This window comes from Orcinus orca, chromosome 15 (genome assembly GCF_937001465.1).
Source record: "Orcinus orca chromosome 15, mOrcOrc1.1, whole genome shotgun sequence".
In the NCBI taxonomy this organism is placed as follows: Eukaryota; Metazoa; Chordata; class Mammalia; order Artiodactyla; family Delphinidae; genus Orcinus; species Orcinus orca.
Genome location: NC_064573.1, coordinates 20445056 through 20468850, shown reverse-complemented (window position 1 = coordinate 20468850; position 23795 = coordinate 20445056). Strand labels below are relative to the sequence as shown.

The window sequence follows — 23795 nt, the reverse complement described above, 5'->3', positions numbered from 1 at the left end:
CATTAATTTCTGTATCTTTGTTTGCTTGTTTAATTCAAATACCTAAAATAAACTGTGCGTGGTAAAATAAGCATGATATACTGTGTGATAGATTCTGAGTGTCAACATCATGATTAGAAGTCCCATAAATGTCTGTTTTCTTTCACATCCAATGACAAGGCCATGTTTCTGTTTCATCTCACAGCCCCGACCTCTGCTCCCAAGGATTTGACAGTCATTACTCGAGAAGGGAAGCCTCGCACTGTCATTGTGAGCTGGCAGCCTCCCTTGGAAGCCAATGGAAAAATTACCGGTAGGCACCTCAGCTTTATTTCCTGTGCTGCTCTGCTTGTCCTGTGATTGCTTACCTCCTGTGCACTGCTCATGACTTTTATGTATTAGTTTTCTGTCCCAGTATCTCAGTTGACTCCTGACCCTTTCTGATTGTCTCTTCTTGCCCCCTCTGACCTTGGGATTCTTCTAATGGAGCCTACAAATGCACACACAAACACATTTCATTTGTGTTGCTTCCTGAAAGATGTGCATTCCATTAGTATAGACCTTTTGCTTTAGATTCTGTGCAGCATTAGGATAACCTTGTAGTGGAATGCCTCTGAGCCTAAATGACTAAAAAGAAGCCAGTTGTTTGGCAGAAATAAAATACAAAAGACACTTAATGACTGTGTATTTTTATAGGCAACATAGGAAGGAGGTTTGTCTGAGGATTCTTAGTTTCTCACTTAGCTTTTAGCTTCTTACTTAAATCATAAGGCTCGGAAAACACTTGATATTGACTGACGGAAATTGAACTTAATGAATATTTCACAGTGAAAGATTTTATTTTGCCAAATATTTCTGATAACATCGATGCCTAATTAAAGCATCCATTAGAAGCCTGTAATGTTAATTTAGTATGAAAAATATAATGGAGTTCTATCAGAGATTTTGCATTTAAATGGTCACTTTAGGCTTTTAATACATGTCTCCATAGCATATAATTATTATGAAGAATATTGTATAACTAAAAATGTGCACATTGTAGTCCAATTAACTTGAACCATTGGGTTAGGCGCATGTAAGAGTCACTCCTGTTTCTTCTTTTTTTTGCATACCAGCAGTGGATAGCATTATTATAAATTAACAAAGCAATTCAGTCATTCTGTGATACAGAGATAAGCTTGGAAATAACAGTTCAGATGGCACACTTACTTTATATGAGTTACTTTTTGAATTTTACAAAATGAAAAGATAATGTGAAAATTCCAAATGTGGTTTAAATTTAAGTTGAAGACTAGTTTTCTCTAATAAATTGCTCTTACTGCAATAACAAACAGAATTTCCATTTGAGCTGGCAAATATGGAAAAAGAATAGAGACATAAAATCTCCCCCAAATCTTATATACTCAGTTGTCACTCTGCCACGCTTTTTAAAACTGAGGGTGGCTCATTCTAATTTTTTCTTCCCCTTACTGTTATGATCTATTTTCATTGGTTCTGTTTCAGTACTTTTGTAGATTTTGATTTGTTTACATGATGACTTTTATTATGTTATAAACAGATATTTATAAGCATATGGTAAATCAATAGATAATAAGTTTAAGAAGAAAAAAAACAGAATAGAAATTGTCTAAATAAAAACAAGTTCTGTTAGAAAAATATATACATTGGTATACTACCCAATTTTCCAATTTATTTAAATAAATGTCATCACATGGTCTATGTGAACAATACAATGTTTTTGTTTTTTTAAAAATTTTTACTTTATTTTTTTATACAGCATTTCCTTATAAGTCATCAGTTTTATACACATCAGTGTATACATGTCAATCCCAATCGCCCAATTCATCACACCCCCACCCCCCATGATTTCCCCCCCTTGGTGTCCATATATTTGTTCTCTACATCTGTGTCTCAATTTCGGCCCTGCAAACCAGATCATTGGTACTATTTTCCAGTTTCCACATATATGCGTTAGTATACAATATTTGTTTTTCTCTTTCTGACTTACTTCACTCTGTATGACAGTCTCTAGATGCATCCACGTCTCAACAAATGACCTAATTTCATTCCTTTTTATGGCTGAGTAATATTCCATTGTATATATGTACCACACTTATTTATCCATTCATCTGTTGATGAGAATTTAGGTTGCTTCCATGACCTGGCTATTGTAAATAGTGCTACAATGAATATTGGGGTGCATGTGTCTTTTTGAATTATGGTTTTCTCTGGGTATATGCCCAGTAGTGGGATTGCTGCATCATATGGTAATTCTATTTCTAGATTTTTAAGGAACCTCCATACTGTTCTCCATAGTGGGTGTATCAATTTACATTCGCACCAACAGTGCAAGAGGGTTCCCTTTTCTCCACACCCTCTCCAGCATTTGTTGTTTGTAGATTTTCTGATGATGCCCTTTCTAACTGGTATGAGGTGATACCTCATTGTAGTGTTGATTTGCATTTCTCTAATAATTAGTGATGTTGAGCAGCTTTTCATGTGCTTCTCAGCCTTCTATCTGTATGTCTTCTTTGGAGAAATGTCTGTTTAAGTCTTCTGCCCATTTTTGGATTAGGTTGTTTGTTTTTTTGATATTGAGCTGCATGAGCTGCTTGTAAATTTTGGAGATTAATCCTTTGTCAGTTGCTTCATTTGCAAATATTTTCTCCCATTCTGAGGGTTGTCTTTTTGTCTTGTTTATGGTTTCCTTTGCTGTGCAAAAGCTTTGAAGTTTCATTAGGTCCCACTTGTTTATTTTTGTTTTTATTTCCATTTCTCTAGGAGGTAGATCAAAAAAGATCTTGCTGTGATTTATGTCAAAGAGTGTTGTTCCTATGTTTCCCTCTAAGAGTTTTATAGTGTCCAGTCTTACATTTAGGTCTCTAATCCATTTTGAGTTTACTTTTGTGTGCGGTATTAGGTAGTATTCTATTTTCATTCTTTTACTTGTAGCTGTCCAGTTTTCCCAGCACCACTTATTGAAGAGACTGTCTTTTCTCCATTGTATATCCTTGCCTCCTTTATCATAGATTAGTTGACCATAGGTGCATGGGTTTATCTCTGGGCTTTCTATCTTGTTCCATTGATCTGTGTTTCTGTTTTTCTGTCAGTACCATACTGTCTTGATTACTGTAGCTTTGTAGTATAGTCTAAAGTCAGGGAGTCTGATTACTCCAGCTCTGTTTTTTTCCCCTCAAGACTGCTTTGGCTATTCGGGGTCTTTTGTGTCTCCATACAAATTTTAAGAGTTTTTCTTCTAGTTCCATAAAAAATGCCATTGGCAGTTTGATAGGGATTGCATTGAATCTGTAGATTGCTTTGCGTAGTATAGTCATTTTCACAATATTGATTCTTCCAATCCAAGAACATGGTAAATCTCTCCATCTGTTGATACCATCTTTAATTTCTTTCATCAGTGTCTTATAGTTTTCTTCATACAGGTCTTTTGTCTCCCTAGGTAGGTTTATTCCTAGGTATTTTATTCTTTTTGTTGCAATGGTAAATGGGAGAGTTTCCTTAATTTCTCTTTCAGCTTTTTCATCATTAGTGTATAGGAATGCAAGAGATTTCTGTGCATTAATTTTGTATCCTGCAGCTTTACCAAATTCATTAATTAGCTCTAGTAGTTTTCTGTTGGCATCTTTAGGATTCTCTATATATAGTATCATGTCATCTGCAAACAATGACAGTTTTACTTCTTCTTTTCCAATTTGTATTCCTTTTATTTCTTTTTCTTCTCTGATTGCCATGGCTAGGACTTCCAAAACTATGTTGAATAAGAGTGGTGAGGGTGGACATCCTTGTCTTGTTCCTGATCTTCGAGGAAATGCTTTCAGTTTTTCACCATTGACAATGATGTTTGCTGTGGGTTTGTCATATTTGGCCTTTATTATGTTGAGGTAGGTTCCCTCTATGCCCACTACCTGGAGAGTTTTTATCATAAATTGGTGTTGAATTTTGTCAAAAGCTTTCTCTGCATCTATTGAGATGACTATATGGTTTTTCTCCTTCAATTTGTTAATATGGTGTATCACATTGTTTGATTTGTGTATATTGAAGAATCTGTGCATCCCTGGGTAAATCCCACTTGATCATGTTGTATGATCCTCTTAATGAGTTGTTAGATTCTGTTTGCCAGTAGTTTGTTGAGGATTTTTGCTTCTATATCCATCAATGATGTTGGTCTGTAATTTTCCTTTTTTGTAGTATCTTTGTCTGGTTTTGGTATCAGGGTGATGGTGGCCTCATATATTGAGTTGGGGCGTGTTCCGTCCTCTGCAATTTTTTGCAAGAGTTTGAGAAGAATGGTGTTAGCTCTTCTCTAAATGTTTGATAGAATTCACCTGTGAAGCCATTTGGTCCTGGACTTTTGTTTGTTGGAAGATTTTTAATCCCAGTTTCAATTTCATTACTTGTGATTGGTCTGTTCATATTTTCCATTTCTTCCTGGTTCAGTCTTAGAAGGTTGTACCTTTCTAAGAATTTGTCCATTTCTTCCAGGTTGTCCATTTTATTGGCATAGAGTTGCTTGTAGTAGTCTCTTAGGATGCTTTGTATTTCTGTGGTGTCTGTTGTAACTTCTCCTTTTTCATTTCTAATTTTATTCATTTGAGTCCTCTCCCTCTTTTTCTTGAGGAGTCTGCCTAATGTTTTATCAATTTTGTTTGTCCTCTCAAAGAGCCAACTTTTAGTTTTATTGACCTTTGCTATTGTTTTCTTTGTTTCTATTCATTTATTTCTGCTCTGATTTTTATGATTTCTTTTCTTCTGCTAACTTTGGCTTTTGTTCGTTCTTCTTTCTCTAGTTCCTTTAGGTGTAAGGTTAGATTGTTTATTTGAGATTTTTCTTGTTTCTTGAGGTAGGTTTATATAGCTATAAACTTCCCTCTTAGAACTGCTTTTGCTGCCTCCCATAGGTTTTGGACCATCGTGTTTTCATTGTCATTTGTCTCTTGGTATTTTTTGATTTCCTCTCTGATTTCTTCAGTGATCTCTTGGTTATATAGGAACGTATTGTTTAGCTTCCATGTGTTTGTGTTTTTTACGTTTTTTTCCCTGTAATTCATTTCTAATCTCATAGCGTTGTGGTCAGAAAAGATGCTTGATATGATTTCAATTTTCTTAAATTTACTGAGGCTTGATTTGTGACCCAGGATGTGATCTATCCTGGAGAATGTTCCATGCACACTTGAGAAGAAAGTGTAATCTGCTGTTTTTGGATGGAATGTCCTGTAAATATCAATTAAATCTATCTGGTCTATTGTGTCATTTAAAGCTTTGGTTTCCTTATTTATTTTCATTTTGGATGATCTTTCCATTGGTGTAAGTGAGGTGTTAACATCCCCCACTATTATTGTGTTATTGTCGATTTCGTCTTTTATAGCTGTTAGCAGTTGACTTATGTATTGAGGTACTCCTATGTTGGGTGCATATATATTTATAAGTGTTATATCTTCTTCTTTGATTGATCCCTTGATCATCATGTAGTGTCCTTCCTTGTCTCTTGTAACATTCTTTATTTAAAAGTCTATTTTATCTGATACGAGTATTGCTACTCCAGCTTTCTTTTGATTTCCATTTGCATGGAATATCTTTTTCCATCCCCTCACTTTCCGTCTTTATGTGTCCCTAGGACTGAAGTGGGTCTCTTGTAGACAGTATATATATGGGTCTTGTTTTTGTATCCATTCAGCAAGCCTGTTTCTTCTGGTCGGAACATTTAATCCATTCACGTTTAAGGTAATTATCGATATGTATGTTCCTATGACCATTTTCTTAATTGTTTTGGGTTTGTTTTTGTAGGTTCTTTTCTTCTCTTGTGTTTCCCACTTAGAGAAGTTCCTTTAGCATTTGTTGTAGAGCTGGTTTGGTGATGCTGAATTCTCTTAGCTTTTGCTTGTCTGTAAATCTTTTGATTTCTCCATTGAATCTGAATGAGATCATTGCTGGGTAGAGTAATCTTGGTTGTAGGTTCTTCCCTTTCATCACTTTAAGTATATCATGCCACTCCCTTCTGGCTTGTAGAGTTTCTGTTGAGAAATCAGCCGTTAACCTTATGGGAGTTCCCTTGTATGTTATTTGTCATTTTTCCCTTGCTGCTTTCAATAATTTTTCTTTGTCTTTAATTTTTGCCAGTTTGATTACTATGAGTCTCGGTGTGTTTCTCCTTGGGTTTATCCTGTATGGGACTTACTGCACTTCCCAGACTTGGATGGCTATTTCCTTTCCCATGTTAGGGAAGTTTTTGACTATAATGTCTTCAAATGTTTTCTCTGGTCCTTTCTCTCTCTCTTCTCCTTCTGAGACCCCTATAATACGAATATTGTTGTGTTTAATGTTGTCCCAGATGTCTCTTAGGCTGTCTTCATTTATTTTCATTCTTTTTTCTTTATTCTGTTCCGCAGCAGGAATTCCACCATTCTGTCTTCCAGGTCACTTATCCGTTCTTCTGCCTCAGTTATTCTGCTATTGATTCCTTCTAGTGTAGTTTTCATTTCAGTTATTGTATTGTTCATCTCTGTTTGTTTGTTATTTAATTCTTCTAGGTCTTTGTTAATCATTTCTTGCATCTTCTCGATCTTTGCCTCCATTTTTTTTCCGAGGTCCTGGATCATCTTCACTATCATTATTCTGAATTCTTTTTCTGGATGGTTACCTATCTCCACTTCATTTAGTTGTTTTTCTGGGGTTTTATCTTGTTCCTTCATTTTGTACATAGCCCTCTGCCTTTTCATCTTGTCTGTCTTTCTGTGAATGTGGTTTTTGTTCCACAGGATGCAGGATTGTAGTTCTTCTTGCTTCTGCTGTCTGCCCTCTGGTGGATGGGGCTATCTAAGTGGCTTGTGCAAGTTTCCTGATGAGAGGGACTGGTGGTGGGTAGAGCTGACTCTTGCTCTGGTGGGCAGAGCTCAGTAAAACTTTCATCTGCTTGACTGTTGATGGGTGGGGCTAGGTTCCCTCCCTGTTGGTTGTTTGGCCTGAGGCAATCCAACACTGGAGCCTACCTGGGCTCTTCGGTGGGGCTAATGACAGACTCTGGGAGGGTTCACACTAAGGTGTACTTCCCAGAACTTCTTCTGCCAGTGTCCTTGTCCCCACGATGAGCCGCAGCCAGCCCCCTGCTCTGTAGGAGACCCTGCAACACTGAACCAGGTCTGCCTCAGTCTCCCCTTGGGTCACTGCTCCTTCCCCTGGGTCCCGATGTTCACACTACTTCATGTGTTCCAAGAGTGGAGTCTCTGTTTCCCCCAGTCCTGTCGAAGTCCTGCAGTCGAATCCCACTAACCTTCAAAGTCTGATTCTCTAGGAATTCCTCCTCCTGTTACCGGATCCCCAGGTTGGGAAGCGTGACTTTGGGCTCAGAACCTTCACTCCAGTGGGTGACTTCTGTGGTATAAGTGTTCTCCAGGCTGTGAGTCCCCCACCCAGCAGTTATGGGATTTGATTTTACTGTGATTGCGCCCTTCCTACCATCTCATTGTGGCTTCTCCTTTGTCTTTGGATGTAGGGTATCTTTGTTGTGAGTTCAAGTGTCTTCCTGTCGATGATTGTCCAGCAGCTAGTTGTGATTCTGGTGTTCTCGCAAGAGGGAGTGAGAGCACGTCCTTCTGCTCCGCCATCTTGGTTCAGGGCCCCAGAATGTGTTTTCAACTCTGAGAAAAAAGCTTAATTTTCCTTTTCAGTTGGAAAAAGTGGAAATCTATCCCATATTAGGAAATGCCAATTAATCTGAGCAATAAAATTCTGTCTGCCAATGTCACAGTGCATGTATAAGAAATTGTGTCCATATATTTTATTTAGAGGTGTACGTTCCATAGTTCTTAATACTAAAAATCCATTCTTGTACAATGGCGTAGTAAAAGTATGGGATGAAATACTTTTCACCTTTAAAGACTGCTTCATTTATTAAAACCAAGTTGTGATTATCAAGTTGAGATATTTTGACTCAATTCAACAGGGAGCAAACACTAAAAACCGTTGAAACAACTTTAAACAACACTTAAAACAACTTCTGTTCTATGCATATTTTGATTCTTTCATTCAAATCACTTCAAAAAGTAGGATGATAAAATATTCAAAATATCAGACCGATAGGCTGAGAGCCCAGATTTTCCACACTCAGTTTCTTGTGAAAGGACAACGGAAGATGTGAGTTGTTTTCCATTGTGTCAGAGCACACATGTGCCTGTGTGGAGGGATGTACTCCCATCTTACTTTTGTATTTTCCTAAATCCCTGTATGTGCAGAGCAGGAGAACAGGGTGGTTATGAACCCAAGCTTCTGGCGGAGATACCTGAGCAAGTTATTTAACCTCCCTGAGTCTTACTTTAGAACTTCTTTTGTAGAATTGTTATAATAAAAGGCTGAGAAAAGTCCCAGATACCCGGTGAGCCCTGAAATAATTTAGTGATTATTATTCCCAGTTGAAATTCATTCTAGGACAAGCGTTCACTATTGTACTCTGAACAGAACCAGATCATCAATTTATAAATATATATATTTATAAATGTATATATATATAAATATATATGTGTGTGTGTGTGTGTATATATATATATATATATATATTTCAAAAAGATTAAACAAAAAAGAGGATGAAAGAGGAGATCCAGGTAATTCCAGTGCCTAAATTCCTTGATTGTAAACTGGCATCTTAGGAATTTAGACTGACGTTTTCAGAAGAAAATGGTTCAAAATGAATTAAGCATTTACTACATGCTTGGCATTCTGCTAAGCACTTTTGTCTTATAAGCGATCATATATTCCTATTATTTCATTTTGAAATAAAGAGTTGGGGGCCTTCCAGTGTAAATAACTTTCCCAAAGTCAGATAACGAAGAAGTAGCAGAGCTGGGATGTAAAACTCAGGCTCCTAGTCTTAACTATTGCACTGCGTTTTTCTCTTCTTATCAGTATTCTACTGGTCCAAATCAATGATGCTCAATTGATTTATGATTTAATTTATCTGAGGAGGGATTGAGAGTGGTACTTCATAAAAGCTCCCCAAGTGATTTTAACGTACAGTTAAATTTGTGAAACACTGATCTAAATAAATGCAACATCTAACATTATTTGAGATCAAGGACCTGTGCAGGTAAAAGAGTTAGAGCCTTAAAGATTGTTTCCTTATCAATACCATCTAATGACTAAGGTTGTACCCTCCTTCTCCGTGTCATTCGATACTCTAGTCCAATTCCTCTTCCTTGAAATTCTCCTCTCTCTTGACTTTTGTAAAATCACCTAACCACTTTTCTTCCCACTTCCAGGCTATAACTTCTCAGTCTCCTAAGCATACTTTTCTTCCACCTGTTCCATAAGTGTTACTTCCCAGAATGCAGATCTTTTCATTCCCTTCATTACTTTCTCTGAAAAAGTATCTGCACTGTAGCCAGGACTTCAGTGAACATGATCTCATGTCTCTGGAATCTATGTCTCCCTCCAAGGAATTCTAAATACACACATCCCTCATATTGTACATTTCCACTTGTCTGTCTTAGTGTCACCTCGTTCTATTCCCCAATCCCCCTCTCTCCCATTCTTCCATGTTTTGCTCTATCACCCACCACAAATGGCCAAACAATGCACTATTATATTCTGGAATAGGTTGTTAGCCCATTGGGATTGTGAACCCAGCTGGGCACTCACACTGGAGTCATGTGTCTAAATATTCTTACTCTCATCTTTTTAGAAGCCTCCACAGTTCACCCAGCAGCAAAAGTTGGAAACTTAGTCGTCTTGACTTCTTCCTGTCCATCCCCTTTCCATATTATCATAAGAGAAAATCTAAATGCTTATAGTACAAGGCTGAAAGCAGCAGGAGAACAGGGTTCAGATTTTGTTCAATGCTTTCTCCCCAGTAACAATATCTTTGACACTTAATAGATAATTAATAAACATTTGTTGAGCAGAATAATCATTAAGTTGATATTAAATATATTGTTTGACTTGAAACTGTAGTTCTAGCTTCTAAACAAGATATTTCTTAAGCTTTATTAATATAAATAAATAAAAGCCTTAGCATTTACTAGGTAGTTACGACGTAAAAGATAATGTAATAGAAATACACTCATATATTAAGTTTTTAAAATGCATTATCTCACAGCAACTTGTTTTCAGTTAAGAAAATTAAGACATACTTGGACTATTCAGGTCGCTCAGGGTTGCAAAGCTAGTAAATGATAGCACTATGATTTGAGGTCAGGCCTCCCTGAATCCATAACCTATAATTTTTGACCACAAAAAAAGGAGAAAACAGGTCCTCCTTTTTTATATATCGACCTATATATATGATTATCAGAATCAGTTCTTTAAAGATGAGAAGCCCTCACTGGGCTGAGCTCCTTTCTGAGAGGGGCCACATCATGTATCTCAGTCTTCCCAGTACTTATCCGCCTACCTGATCCACGGAAGGGAATCACCGATGAGTGGGAGGAAGTATGGAAAAGGACAGAAGAGAGAAGAGAGGTGGAGGTGACTACTTTCTGACACTTTGCTTCTGGAATTACAACTACCTATTTGTATAAGTAGCGTCAAAATGAAAGATGTATATGATGCTACGTTTTTTAAGTATTTACACAAATGATATTTCAATGTAGGAATGCCCAGGTAAATTAATAATCCCCAAAGGTCTTACAACCTATGACAGAATATAATACTGATACTTTATTATTTGGCCAGGGTGGTGGGTAAGAGATAAAAATAAAGTGGAAAAAATGTAAGATGAAAGGATGGAGAATGACAGGGAATTGGACACAAAGGAATGAACATATAGATACAGAACGATAGTGAGAAACCTATCAATGTGTCCCAATCTATGTGGTTAAATGGAAATCTATAAGGTGAGACTTCAACAATGGATTTAATAGCCTCAAAACATGCCAAACTCACATATCCAAATGAAGTTGTATGGTTTTTCTAAGGCTAGATTTTAGAGTTTTGAGTGATGTACTCGTTTCTATTCTCCAACTCAGTTTTCAAATTTACAACCAATGACAGGCTTTTTAAAATAAATTTCAGGAAATTACTCAAATACAATTTGGAGTCAGAACCTGCACTTTCAACTTTACTTACCTGATGCCAGAACTGTCACTTTTAAATGCTTCAGTGAATACTCTTCACATAGAAAGAAATTACATGAAGGCAAATACTATATTCTCATTTGGTAAATGGAGAAAATCAGGAGTAGGTGTAGCTGACTTGAGATGGGAGCACAATTATCCAAACTTTCAAGTTCATCATGTACTTACAACAGCCCATGAAAACTTCAACAATTTCCTTAAATGTCATGAATTCAAAACTTATATACTTACAGGCTAGGGGATTTTATTCAATAAGTGAGTTTCAATACCTATTGTGTGAAGACTATTTTATTAGTTTTCTTTGAAGAATAAGAAGTAATATAAGATATAGCTCCTGAACTAAAGGAATATTTTTATTCTTTTGAAGAGATAAGACATGCACATAATAAAAGCTAGAACAATATTACTAGTGCCAGGGTCTTCTTTTCAGTAGATATGGTTCTTTGGGTACAAGAATGGAGACTTTTCTGGCTCAGAGAATATTAGGAGGTTGTACTGATGTTGATATCAGGGGCTGAGTTATCAAAGAATGGACATCTATGAGTCAGAAATAACTCCTTTATCCAATGATACTTTATAATCCCTTTTGAATTATAGTCTTCCAATTTTAATATCAGCCAGAGGGAGGAGCCATATAGCCTTTATAAATTTTGTAGACTTCTTTATCTTGATTAGTCTTTTATTTTCCCCTGAGCTCTCCACATCTTACATATTCATATCTGCAGCATCAACATCTCAACAAATATACCACAAAATATGCAGAATTCACATCATCAACTAGAGCAGTGATTCCTGACTTTACTGGAACACAGAAATCAACTGGGGTGCAGTTTACTGGGGTTACCATTAACCTGTTAGCTACTGCTGTGTAACAGTATCACCACAAATTTAGCAGCTTAAAATAACACCCATTTGCTATCTCACTGTTTCTGTCAGTCAGGAATCCAAGAACAACTTAGCTGGGTAATCTGCCTTAGGGTCTCTTACAAGCTGGCAGTGAAGCTGTTAGCTTCGGCTGATATCTCATTTGAGGCTTACCTGGGAAAATATTTGCTTCTAAGTTTATGTAGTTGTTGGCAGGACTCAGTTCCTTATTGGCTGTTGATCAGAGCCCAGCCTTAGTTCCTTGCCACATGGTCTTCTCCATCTGGCAACTTATTTCATCAAAGCGAACAAAGGAGAGAGTCTACAGAGTCTGCTAGCAAGACAGAAGTTATAACTTATGTAACATAATCATGGAGGTGACAGTCCATCACATTTGCCATATTCTGTTGGTTAAAAGCAAGACTTAGGTCCCATGTACACTCGGAGAGAAAAGACTACACAAAGCTGTAACTGCCAGGAGGCAGGGATAATTGAGGGGCTATCCAAGACTTGTCTGCCATGCCTATTGAATCAAAATGCCCTTTCTTGGGCTCTATGTTTTGTAACCTATACCTAGTCCCCAGGTAATTCTTATGATTAGGCAGATTTGGAAAACAATGAAGTTGGGAAAAGGTGAAAGCCAAAGCAAAATCGATGCAAGTTTTCAGCATTGATCTGAATTTAAGACAAATGGACTTCTGGGTGTTGGAGTTTGTGGCATTGCTTAATCCTACAGAATCACAGGGAAAAAATCTCCAGTTCACTGTCTATAATGTATCCTCCAAACCCAGGCATAATTCTGTAAATCACTATGGGATTAAGTGAAAATGATACAAAATTGTATAAGTACTCTTATACTTTATTAAAGTGGGTTACAAAGTGTACAGAAAGGAGAGCTCACTATAGAGGAACGTTTCATATGTTAGATGTAGCTTAAACTAGACCTGAATGGCCAGGTAGGAGTTGGATGGAGAAAGTAAGGAAGGGTGTGAGGAGTAAGAGGGAAGTAGGAATAAGGATAGTATGGAAATCAGTCCTCGTGGAATTAAGAGTTGTGCTGAGATGTAGGTAATACACATGGTTATTTTGGAAGGCAAGTGAATCTGAGTCAAAGAACCTGTGACATGACCACTGAAATATCTATGCGTGAAGGTCCCCAGTCCGGATGGGACAAGCGGGACTCAAAAGGAAGGACTAGGGGAATCAAAGGAAGACAATTCTTTTTAAAAAGTGTTATTTACAAAGAATGTATTCAATGCGTAAGAATAGACCTAGGGACATTTGCGGCCTATCTGATGCGGATACCATTGCAGAAATTTGATAGAAGTAGAGGCTGACACCACATTCATGTAGCAAAGACACCTGCAATGAGTTATTTTACAGTTTATATTACACTATCGTCTGATATAATATGTAGTGTAATATAAAGTGATGAATTAATGCTTTTAGATAAAAGCTAGCTTAAATATTAGCTAAATATAATGTTAGAATATGAATATTTTACAGGGATACCTGGATCTGTTTGGGTGCATATTAGACTATCACCACTGAATACACTACAATTATTCATCCCCTAACACAGAGGATGAATGATACTATCAAATGATGGATTTTTTAATATTTGAGATACTAACTAGATAACCTACTTAGAAATACTTTTTCTTTCTTTGTTTGTTTATTTTTGCCTAGGTGGGATGGACGGGGGGAAATGGTGTTGGATGTTTGGTATGGTAGCAGAGGATGTTATCCTAGCCCTTTTATCACTGAGCTTGGGTCATGCTCAACTTCATCATCTATGAAAAGACAGCAACAGTACCCCTGCCAACGTCACAGAGTTATTACAGTAACCAAATAAGATCATTTATTTTTATAACACTTTAAAAATATAGGGCATTTTATACTTTTCAATCTATTTTTATTATTTAAACACTAGCCAAAGTAAACATTACTTATCTTGATTATTGGATACAGTGAAAATGATACAGACTGGTTATCTGTCTTTTATGTTTTTCATCATGCCTATATATTAGCGCAAACCAATAATCAGGATTTATAGGCAGCAGAAACCTCGCATTTTTTAGATATGGCAGATTTTTTAATTTCTAATGGCTTATTCCACTTTTAGATTTTGTACATTGAAGCAATTCATTTTCTAAGCTTTGCAATACAAAAAAAATCATTATTTGCCAAACTGAATAATGTGCTTTATAGATTGTGGATATATGATAATCCTTGAAAATTATACTTGGGACACATGGATGTTTGGAAGCAGAAGTGTAACATGTAGTCAGTACAGTAATCAACGTTGTGTTCATTTATTCATGCAGCTTACATCTTGTTTTATACCTTGGACAAGAACATTCCAATTGATGACTGGGTTATGGAAACAATCAGTGGTGATCGGCTTACACATCAAATCATGGATCTCAACCTTGACACTATGTATTACTTTCGAATTCAAGCACGGAATGTGAAAGGAGTGGGGCCCCTCTCTGATCCCATCCTTTTCAGGACTCTGAAAGGTTTGAATCATTTCCTGTCATTTTGGGGTTTTTTCCTATGGAGTTGTTATAAAATAGTGTTGGAGTCTGTGTTAGGAATTGCCTTAAACCCTCTCTGTTGGCACGTGACTACAGTGGACATTCAAAAGAAATTAAAACGCAAATTAAAACCAGAATGAGATATCACCTCAAGCCTGTTAGAATGGACATCATCCAAAAGACAAGAGACAACAAATGCTGGCTTGGCTGTGGAGAAAAGGGAACCCTCGTGCACCATTTGGGGAATGTAAGTTGGTGCAGCCACTATGGACAACAGTATGGAGGTTCCTCAAAAAATTAAAAATAGAAATATCATATGATCTAGCAATTCCACTTCTGGGAATATATCCAAAGGAAACAAAAACACTAACCCTATAAGATATCTGCATCCCAATGTTCAGAGCAGTATTATGTGCAACAGCCATGGAAAGAGTGTAAATGTCCACAGATGGATAAAGAAGTTGTGATATATGTATATATATTCCATTATATATATATAATAAAGTTATATATAATTATATGTACATAATGGAATATTATTCAGCCATAAAAAAAACAGGGAAATCCTGGGCTTCCCTGGTGGCGCAGTGGTTGGGCATCTGCTTGCCGATGCAGGGGACACGGGTTCGTGCCCCGGTCCGGGAGGATCCCACATGCCGCGGAGCGGCTGGGCCCGTGAGCCATGGCCGCTGACCCTGCGCGTCCCGAGCCTGTGCTCCGCAACGGGAGAGGCCACAACAGTGAGAGGCCCGCGTACCGGAAAAAAAAAACCAAACAAACAGGGAAATCCTACCGTTTGTGACAATATGGATGGACATTGAAGGTGTTATGCTAAATGAAATAAGTCAGAGAGAGAAAGACAAATACTATATGATCTCACTTATATATGGGACCTAAACAAACAGATAAACACCAAACTTATAGAAAAAGATCAGATTTATGGTTACCAAAGGTAGGAGGTGATGAGAGGAGGAATTTGAGGAAGGTAATCAAAAGATACAAATGTTCAAGATATTTGATATTTCAAGATATTTATAAAAGGGTAGATCCCAAGAGTTATGATGAAGACAATTTTTTCCTTTCTTTTTACTGTACCTATATCAGATGAAGATGTTAACTAAAGCTGTTGTGGTCATCATTTCCCAATATGTGTAAGTCAAATCATCATGTTGTGTATCTTAAACTTGTACAGTGATGTACGTCAATTATTTCTTAAATAATTGGAAAAAAATTGGAAACGAAAAAAGATAAAATTAATTAAAATTTATCTTTTTATGCTGAAAGCCAACATGTCAAAGAAAGATACATTATTACATTTTCTGCCATCAGCGCAAAGTGGACATATTTAACTTGACTTTTTTTCATTTACAACTCTTTTGGAATTTTGTACGGATTTCATGTATATGGGCTCTATTCAAAATATAATGAAACACTTTAGCCTTTTTATGTAAGGGAATAAAAATTAAAAAGCATTGTATTATGTGGATAGCATACTATTGCCAACTTTAAATATTTCCTTTCAGGAACTATTGTCCTTATATATTAAAAGAAATTTTGATATGGCAAGAAAGAAAATCTCAAACAAAATTAATTTTTTTTTAAGGACACAGGGTAGCAATATGAAAAAAATATCTTGTGGTATGATTACTAGAAAAACTTTACATGCTTGCAAGTGTAAAAATTACTGCTCAATTTAAGGACAATTATATGTTTATACAGAAAAATACTAAGACCCAAGAATGGTAACTACCTCATAATGATCTGCATATAAGTCCTTTCCATTTTACAGCACAGTATTATTTTTCTGGAGGATGAATGATTTCAAGAGCCTCTATTATTTAGCCATTGAAAATAATTCACATGTTCTATAGCTGATATTTAAAGATGTATATTTAACATCTGATGTGTGTTATTTTAAAGGATACTTGGCTCTTAAATATGTTACCACATTATGCCCATATATCTGGCCAAAAACTTAATAAAACATGATGGCAAACAGCCGAAAAATTAGAAACAGGTATCTGATTGACATTTTTACCCATTTGCTTGGATATACTAAAGAAGAGGCTTAGAATAACTAGATAGTCTATTTCTCAATTCTCCTAGGAAAAGTATGCTAATAAATAGTAGACTTTTGAATTCTGGTGACTGAGCTATTCAAAAGCTAGATTTGGTAACAGCTAATCCGAAAGTTTGCCAAGAATGCACAAAAAAAAGCATTCAGCCTCAACCTGCATGACAGCCCTTAATGACAGAGCAGAAGCGGGCGGGGTGGGGTGGGGGGGGGAGGCAGGAGAAAAGTGAGCCAATCTTCATCTATCCAGGTTTTTAGGACTTCATGTCTAAATCAGGTTTCACTCCAAATGAGCAATTGAAAGGAAACTGGTTATTCGTTTTGTGAGAGCAAGAAATGTAACTAGGTAATGTTTCACAAATGCTTCATCTTTATTTAGACAAGTTGTGAACAATTCAAGGCTTTTCTTCACAAGGTTTAAAATCAAAGAATTTAGATTAAACTTTACGATATTTTATTATTTTACCCTATTCATGTGGGAATTGGTAAACTTTTCTTGTTGAAAAATTTAAAATGAATACAAGAAAATAGCTTCCTTAACTTGTTTAAAATATACGGGTGATAATTACTTGGTAATGACATGCACTGTATTTTACTGTAAATTGTATCATTAATTAAACTTGCATGATGATCATTTTGAGTTTATGTTTAGAGGAATGTTACAGATAACACTTTTAGAACACATTTATACAGCAAAACAATTATTTTCCATTTCTTTCTTTGACTAATTTAATCCAAATAATCACATTAACCAAATTCCTTATCAATTTGTTTTCAATAGGGCATTGGCCTTGATATGAGAACTCGCTAACAAAACTGTTGATTTGAAATGTCAGCTTTCTTGATGGAAACTACCAAACTCTAATAATATTTCTCTTTCCCCACAGTGGAACACCCTGACAAAATGGCTAATGACCAAGGTATGGTGGTTTAATCTGTCATTTTTCCCTCCCTGAATCCATCTTATCTGTTAGAAATGTCAGTCATTATTTTCTATTCCTCTTTTCACCTGGGCATACACCTGATGAAGCAGACACCAGTGTGATAATTAATCTTATTAATGAAGTTCTGCCTGGCTGAGGTTTCAGTTCTGATAGGGAGGATGTAAATTTTCTTGAGAGGAAATTGTTTTGTCTCCATTCTGAAGGACCAATTAAAATGTCAAGCTTCTTTGTATGAAATAAATTTCTAGTCTCTGTCTGCACTTCTGAATAATTCACATTAAGTATAATTAAGCTCAGCATAATTTTCAAGCTGCTCTTGCACCCTTTCATGAACTCTGGATTAAAGTTCTATAGCTCGACAGAGAAAACTCATAAATCACGTGTGCTTTTCCTCACAATGAGCTTCTTTTAATACATAAAAACAAAGTTAGGTCAACTTTTCTTTAGGGCATTACTTTTGTTCATTTTGAAGCCAGAAAGCTTTCATTTCATGAATCAGGTACCAGTTTGACTTGCAGTATTTTATCCTCCTTCCATTCATTTGCTAAAAGCCGATTTGTGTCGAGAAACAGGGATGGTTTCACACAAAGGAAAATGGAGGTAAATCAGAGTTATCCGTCAACTCTCAGGTAGATAGGAATTTATTACCATGATTTGTAGACTGATCTATTAGGATTCCATTCTTTTACCACTAAGGTTAATTAGTAGAATGCTAAAGGAGAAAAAGAATAGTTTATGAGTTTTATTTTTTCAGGATATCATATTCTTCAAAGAAGGGAGTGTTTGGAAATGCTGGTTATAGGCAGTGTCATGAGTATTGGTTCAGAGTCCACAGCTTGTATAGTTGTCTCCTGCTTTGGGCACCTGTCAACAGAACCTCCTTGTCAGCATCATGTCTCATAAGGCCTCCTGTTGTAGATTTCAGGAAAACATGCTTTTCAACAAGAATACTTTCCAACTATTGACAGATACTAAGCATCTGAATGTTGAGTTTCACTAACAGTAGCAGGTTGTCTACATGAGTAGTATTATCTTTAATGATTCTGTGTTCAAGTTTATTTCTGGGTCCATATACCATCCCTCTGCTTAAGAGAACATGGCTAGAGCATCACACAGGGAGTAATAGAAATGATACAATACACAGAAATGTCCACCCAGGGTTCATGTTTCCATTAATCACCTAGCTGTTCCTGCTTGCTTATACTTAAAATATTTTCATAAGGCCAATATCTACTGAATAGTAATATTTGTAAAACTACTAATGATAAATAATTGGCAGTTCGTGTGTATTCACTTAGGTAAATTAAATATTAGTGCTAGACAAATTCAAGCTGGAATAGTTAATTAGCAGAATGTATTATTTCAGTTCAAAAATAATTAAAACAACATCACATAGTTTCCTTAACTGAAGTGAATTTGGAATTTCCACAGGCAGGTAACTCCAAATTTTTGAAATTATATTTAGAAAAAGTATGCATAGAGAGAAAGAAAACTCACAAACATTTTTTTTAAGTAACTGAACCAGATAAAAAGTTACATTATTAGCCGTTTGGGTGACAACATGCCTAAGCTTCTCAATAAGTGAGTTTCCAGTTGTTTCTGGATTCCTTTTAACTGTTTTTTGCTATTACTTTTTAAGTTAACTGTTTTGCTTAATAATATTTTCAGCTACCAAGAAATATATTTTGTACAGTCTCTCCAGTCACACATTCTCCATGGATTTTACTCAGATTTTCATGTTGACAGTGAAATCAGATCAATTACTGGCAACAAAAGGAATTCCCAAGAATTATTGCCAGTGCCTGAGTGTGTTAATATATTTGGGAAATTGTTCTTTTCCTTCATCTAACATTACTTAAAAGGATTCTGTCACACATTATACTAGTTGGTCCCATATTCAATCACCGCTGGTATAGAGTTGGTCAAATTGATAGGTTCTAAATTTTACATCAAACTCAAATTACTTGTAACATTAAGAAGGAGTGACAACATGTAATTTAGTGATTATAGGTAAGATCTTTACATTTTTACAAGAGCGCGTATAAAATTTGTTGGCAGTTAAAAACTCTTTGTAAACAAAATCATTCATCTGAGTTGATGACCAAGTGTACAAAAAATAACCCAGTTTAAAGATCTCTCTAAGAATGGTGAAAATAGTAGGAAAAAGCTGCTCTGAATGTTCCCACTCTCAGCACATAGCAAATCAGTGGAATATGCATTATTGTGCTCTCTGTTAGACCAATATACCCCCTTCCCACGCAGAATGGTCCCACTGTTACATTTATGGCAAGCACTGAATTTCTGTTGAGAGAAAATTTGCTCAGAGAGAAAATTTAGCACCCTGGTTTAGAGTTAACCTTGCAAAGATGAATCCTAAATAGAAAAGCAGGAGATGGAGTTTGACTTATATGAGAGGAAGTGAGAAAAGTTTTGATTGTTTTTAAAAAGTATCTCTGTGGTCTCTTGTCACAATTACTTTTCGTTGGAATCTAATATCTGCCCTGAAGAACATAAATGTGAAAAGAAAAAGTCAATTATATTTGAATCACGTGTGATTTGGGGAAAATATTTTCTTCTGAGTAATAGTACTAGTATGAAAATAATAGATGATTTATATAGGACTCCTTTTCCCCTTTACGTAAGTGTAAATTGATTATATCTAGCACTTGCTTATCTCTTGTTCCACATCTTAATTATTTTTCTAGTCTCTTGTAGGCACAAGTGGCCAATAAGTTTTAAAGTAGTCATGGGATTTTAGAGATTAACCACAGATTTACTCTTTTGGAGGTTCAGGCAAGGTAGGGAAATTGTATGGGTTATGTGAAGTGAGTGGAAAAGATAGAGAAATCCTCTGCTTTAGACACTTTTCCTTTTTTATTTTCCATATTTTGGTAAAAACCCTGTCAATTTGTCTGTGTCTGGGTGGGCGTGTGTAATGGTAGAATTAATCCTTATGGAGCTCTCACCATCAGTAGCTGTTCTAAGAACTTAACTTGTGTTAACTCATTTAATCCTCATAACAATACTGTGAAAGAGTTGCTATTATTGTCTCTGTTTTAGTGATACAGAAGCTGAAACTCAGAGAGTTTAAGTGATTTGCCTGTAGACACACAGCTAGGAAGTAGCAAGGCCATGATTCAAACCCAGACAAGCATCTTGCAAAACCTGTTTTGAACCACCAAGTGTCTCCATCACTATATGCTACGTATATACATACACAGCCACACACACACACTTTTGACATATATCTATAAAGTTTCTGTATCTAAAGTGGGTGTATATTTTCCCAATATCAAGCTTTCTTTCCCCAACTCTGTGAATATTCTAGAGAACAAAGCAAACAGCTCTCAATCCGGGGTCATGTTATAAGTGGGAAGCCACAGCACTGAATATATGATACTGACAGTTCTTTATCTCAGGAAACATGGGGATGGTGCTAACTCCACTGTCTTGGTCAGCTCGGGCTGCCAAGACAAAACACCATAGATTGGGTGCATTAAGTAACACACTTATTTTCTCATAGTTCTGGAGGCTGGAAGTCTCAGATCAAAGTCTGGCAGGGTTGGTTTCTGGTGAGGGCTCTCTTCCTGGCTTGCAGACAGCTGCCTTCTTGCTGTGTCCTCACATGGTGGAGAGAGTATGAGCTCACTCATGTCTCTTCTTATAAGGACACTAATCCTATCGGATCAGGGCCCCACCCTTATGACCTCATTTAACCTCAGTTACTTCTGTAAAGGCCCATATCTCCAAATACAGTCACACTGGGTTTTAGGAATTCAACATGTGAATTTGGGGGTGGGAGAGGACATAATTCAGTTTACAGCATCCACTTTCAAGACTCAAGCTGTTCTTTCACTCTTTTACAGATTATCTTTCTAGATTTTCAAATGAGGAAGCAGAAGGTAATGTTTTACAAAAGGTCACTCAAATATAGTGGCAGGCAGAGTTGGAATTCAAACATCTTTATCTCTGACTCTAGTCTTTCCTTTGTAGACTGTTTCTATACTTACAAAATAATTGGCTTTTTGTTTTTCAACAATCAGCTTAAACCTTTTAGAGTTTCTCACAGAAGCATTTATAAAAGCTTCTTGTTTTGGGGTTGCAATGGAGGTTAGCAGTAACTATAAACTATGACCAATTCTCGAAAGTGATGATTAGATCAAAATTTTAATCTTAAAGGATTGTCTTTGCATCCTTAGATTCCATTTAACCCCAAAATGTTGTTCTCCACTTTGAGGTGTCTATCATGTAAAAACTGGTAATTCTTAGCATGAACACAAATGTTTTCAATTTCATGTGTGTTTCCATGCCTGCCCAATGGGGCAATAGAGTAGGTGCTGTGACCATGACATAGTACCATAAAGAGGGCAGGAATCTTCATGAAATGATCTGTATCATTGATGATATGAATCATGAAGAAAATGCTTGCTTCAAGCACTATCAAGTATCTTTAATTCTCCATGGCTGCAGAGGGGTGACCTAAAACAGGAGGCCTGAAAAAGAGGCATAAATTCACAGACCAGTTTTTAGATCCAGATGAAGGTGGCCTGCTGAGAACGGCCCTCCCACCATGGAGAGAGAATTTCTCTCCTCTGAATCGTGGTAATGGCTGGTAATGCTCTGGGCTTTCCCGTCAGCATCATTCAGTGTGTGCTGGAAGAGAACCAGAATGGAATCAGATGCCCAATATTTCTAGCACCATGCTGTCACTCTGAGCACCTGTGTGGCTTTGGGCATGTGACTGAACTCTTCTCAGCATCCTCACCTGTAAAATGATGACTTTTGCCCAAATTACCTTGGATTTCTTTTAAGTTTTCAGATGATCAAATTTTAGGATTGGTGTTAAAATTTAAAAAAACCTAAGCACGGCACAGCGTCTTCGTGTAGGGTAGCACTTCACATTTCAGCACTCCCACTGTGCACCCATCACTCTTCTGTGCACTGTGCATGTTCTATCATATTTAGTTCTGACAACATCCTTACAGATGCAGAAAATAAAACGCCAAGAGGTTAAATCTTGCCCAAACGCTCACAGTATGTGTAAGTGGTTAGGCTGAGATATATACCCAGGCTAACTAACTTGAGAATCTCTGCTCATACCAATGTATAATTTCTGGAAATGCACTGAGTTAATCGACTCCTACTTTGTTATCAAGATAATGAAACTTATACATCCTTCCCATAAATTCACCCAGTTTAAAGGTCTTTGTCTTCCCTCAATAGGGTATGCAGGCCAAGTGCCTAACACTACACCTGCCATTTTACACCTCAGCTGATTCAATCTCATGAATAAACAGAATGTTAATTGTTTCCAATTTCAGGGAAATAAGGTTTTCAAGGCAGTCTAGTCAAGCTTGGAATTTAGTTCATGCAATCCAGATTTTGCAGGGTTTGGATGACAGCAACCAGGCTGCTGTTTGAAAAATTGAAACCTTTAGCACCATTTGATGGGAGTCATTTAATTGAAAATGAAACCTCTTTTTAGCCTATTATGGTGTGTAATTTCAACTCACTTTATTATTCAGCTGCTTGCTACAGCCCCTTGAAAAAGCTATTCTCACATGTTTTTCTCAGCTCCAGAATTTTGCAATTCTGGAAATTAGGACTATGGTGAGAAAGTAGAGGCAAAAAAAACAAGTAATGTGCTTTTGATAAAATGTGAAGATGCTTATCCTGGCCCCAGCAAGCAGTTCAAGAAACTGCCTAGTCAACCTCTCAGGAGTTTTTATGTTTTAATAGGTGACTTTGAAAGAAAAAAAAAAAAGGACTCAGTGCTTGCAGAAGTTGACATGATTCATGGTATAATTTTAATCTTCTCAGACCTGAAAGATAGACATTTTCATGAATACAAAAAGATATCTTTCTCTCTCTTTTTTTTTTTTTTTTTGGCCGCACGGCATGTGGGATCTTAGTTCCCCGACCAAAGATCATACCCATGCCCCAGCACTGGAATCGCGGAGTCTTAACCACTGGACCACCAGGGGAGTCCCAAATGGTTCCTTAGACAAGTTCTTATTGTAAGGCCCACCATGTTGCTGAATGTCCTCCTTTGCTGTAGACATCAGCCAAATATCAAGTTCCTAGCTTTATTTTCTGCCCACTTCTATCAGTCCTGGATTCTGCCTCCTCAGTTTTCTTTCTGAAACATAGGTGGTTCACTGTTTCTCATGGAATGAAGTCAGTTCTTTGACCTCAAGGTCCTGGCTGTCTGACCCCAAATTCCCCCTTCTAGCCTCACGGCCAGTTTATCCCTCCACATATGTCACAGTCTATTAGCAAAGATCCACAAATCACTCTTGGAAAAGTGTATTTTTAG

At 36.7% G+C, this 23795-nt stretch overlaps 1 protein-coding gene across 1 annotated transcript in view; it reads left to right on the top strand.

The window, feature by feature from the left end:
- Positions 1 to 23795, top strand: part of LOC101282051 (netrin receptor DCC) — a 158641-nt gene that overhangs the window by 10628 nt on the left and 124218 nt on the right. Inside the window, exons 3-5 of the mRNA XM_049698139.1 lie at positions 185 to 292; positions 14249 to 14443; positions 17423 to 17455. Coding sequence (XP_049554096.1) covers positions 185 to 292; positions 14249 to 14443; positions 17423 to 17455 — 336 coding nt within the window. The remainder of the gene's footprint in view (positions 1 to 184; positions 293 to 14248; positions 14444 to 17422; positions 17456 to 23795) is intronic.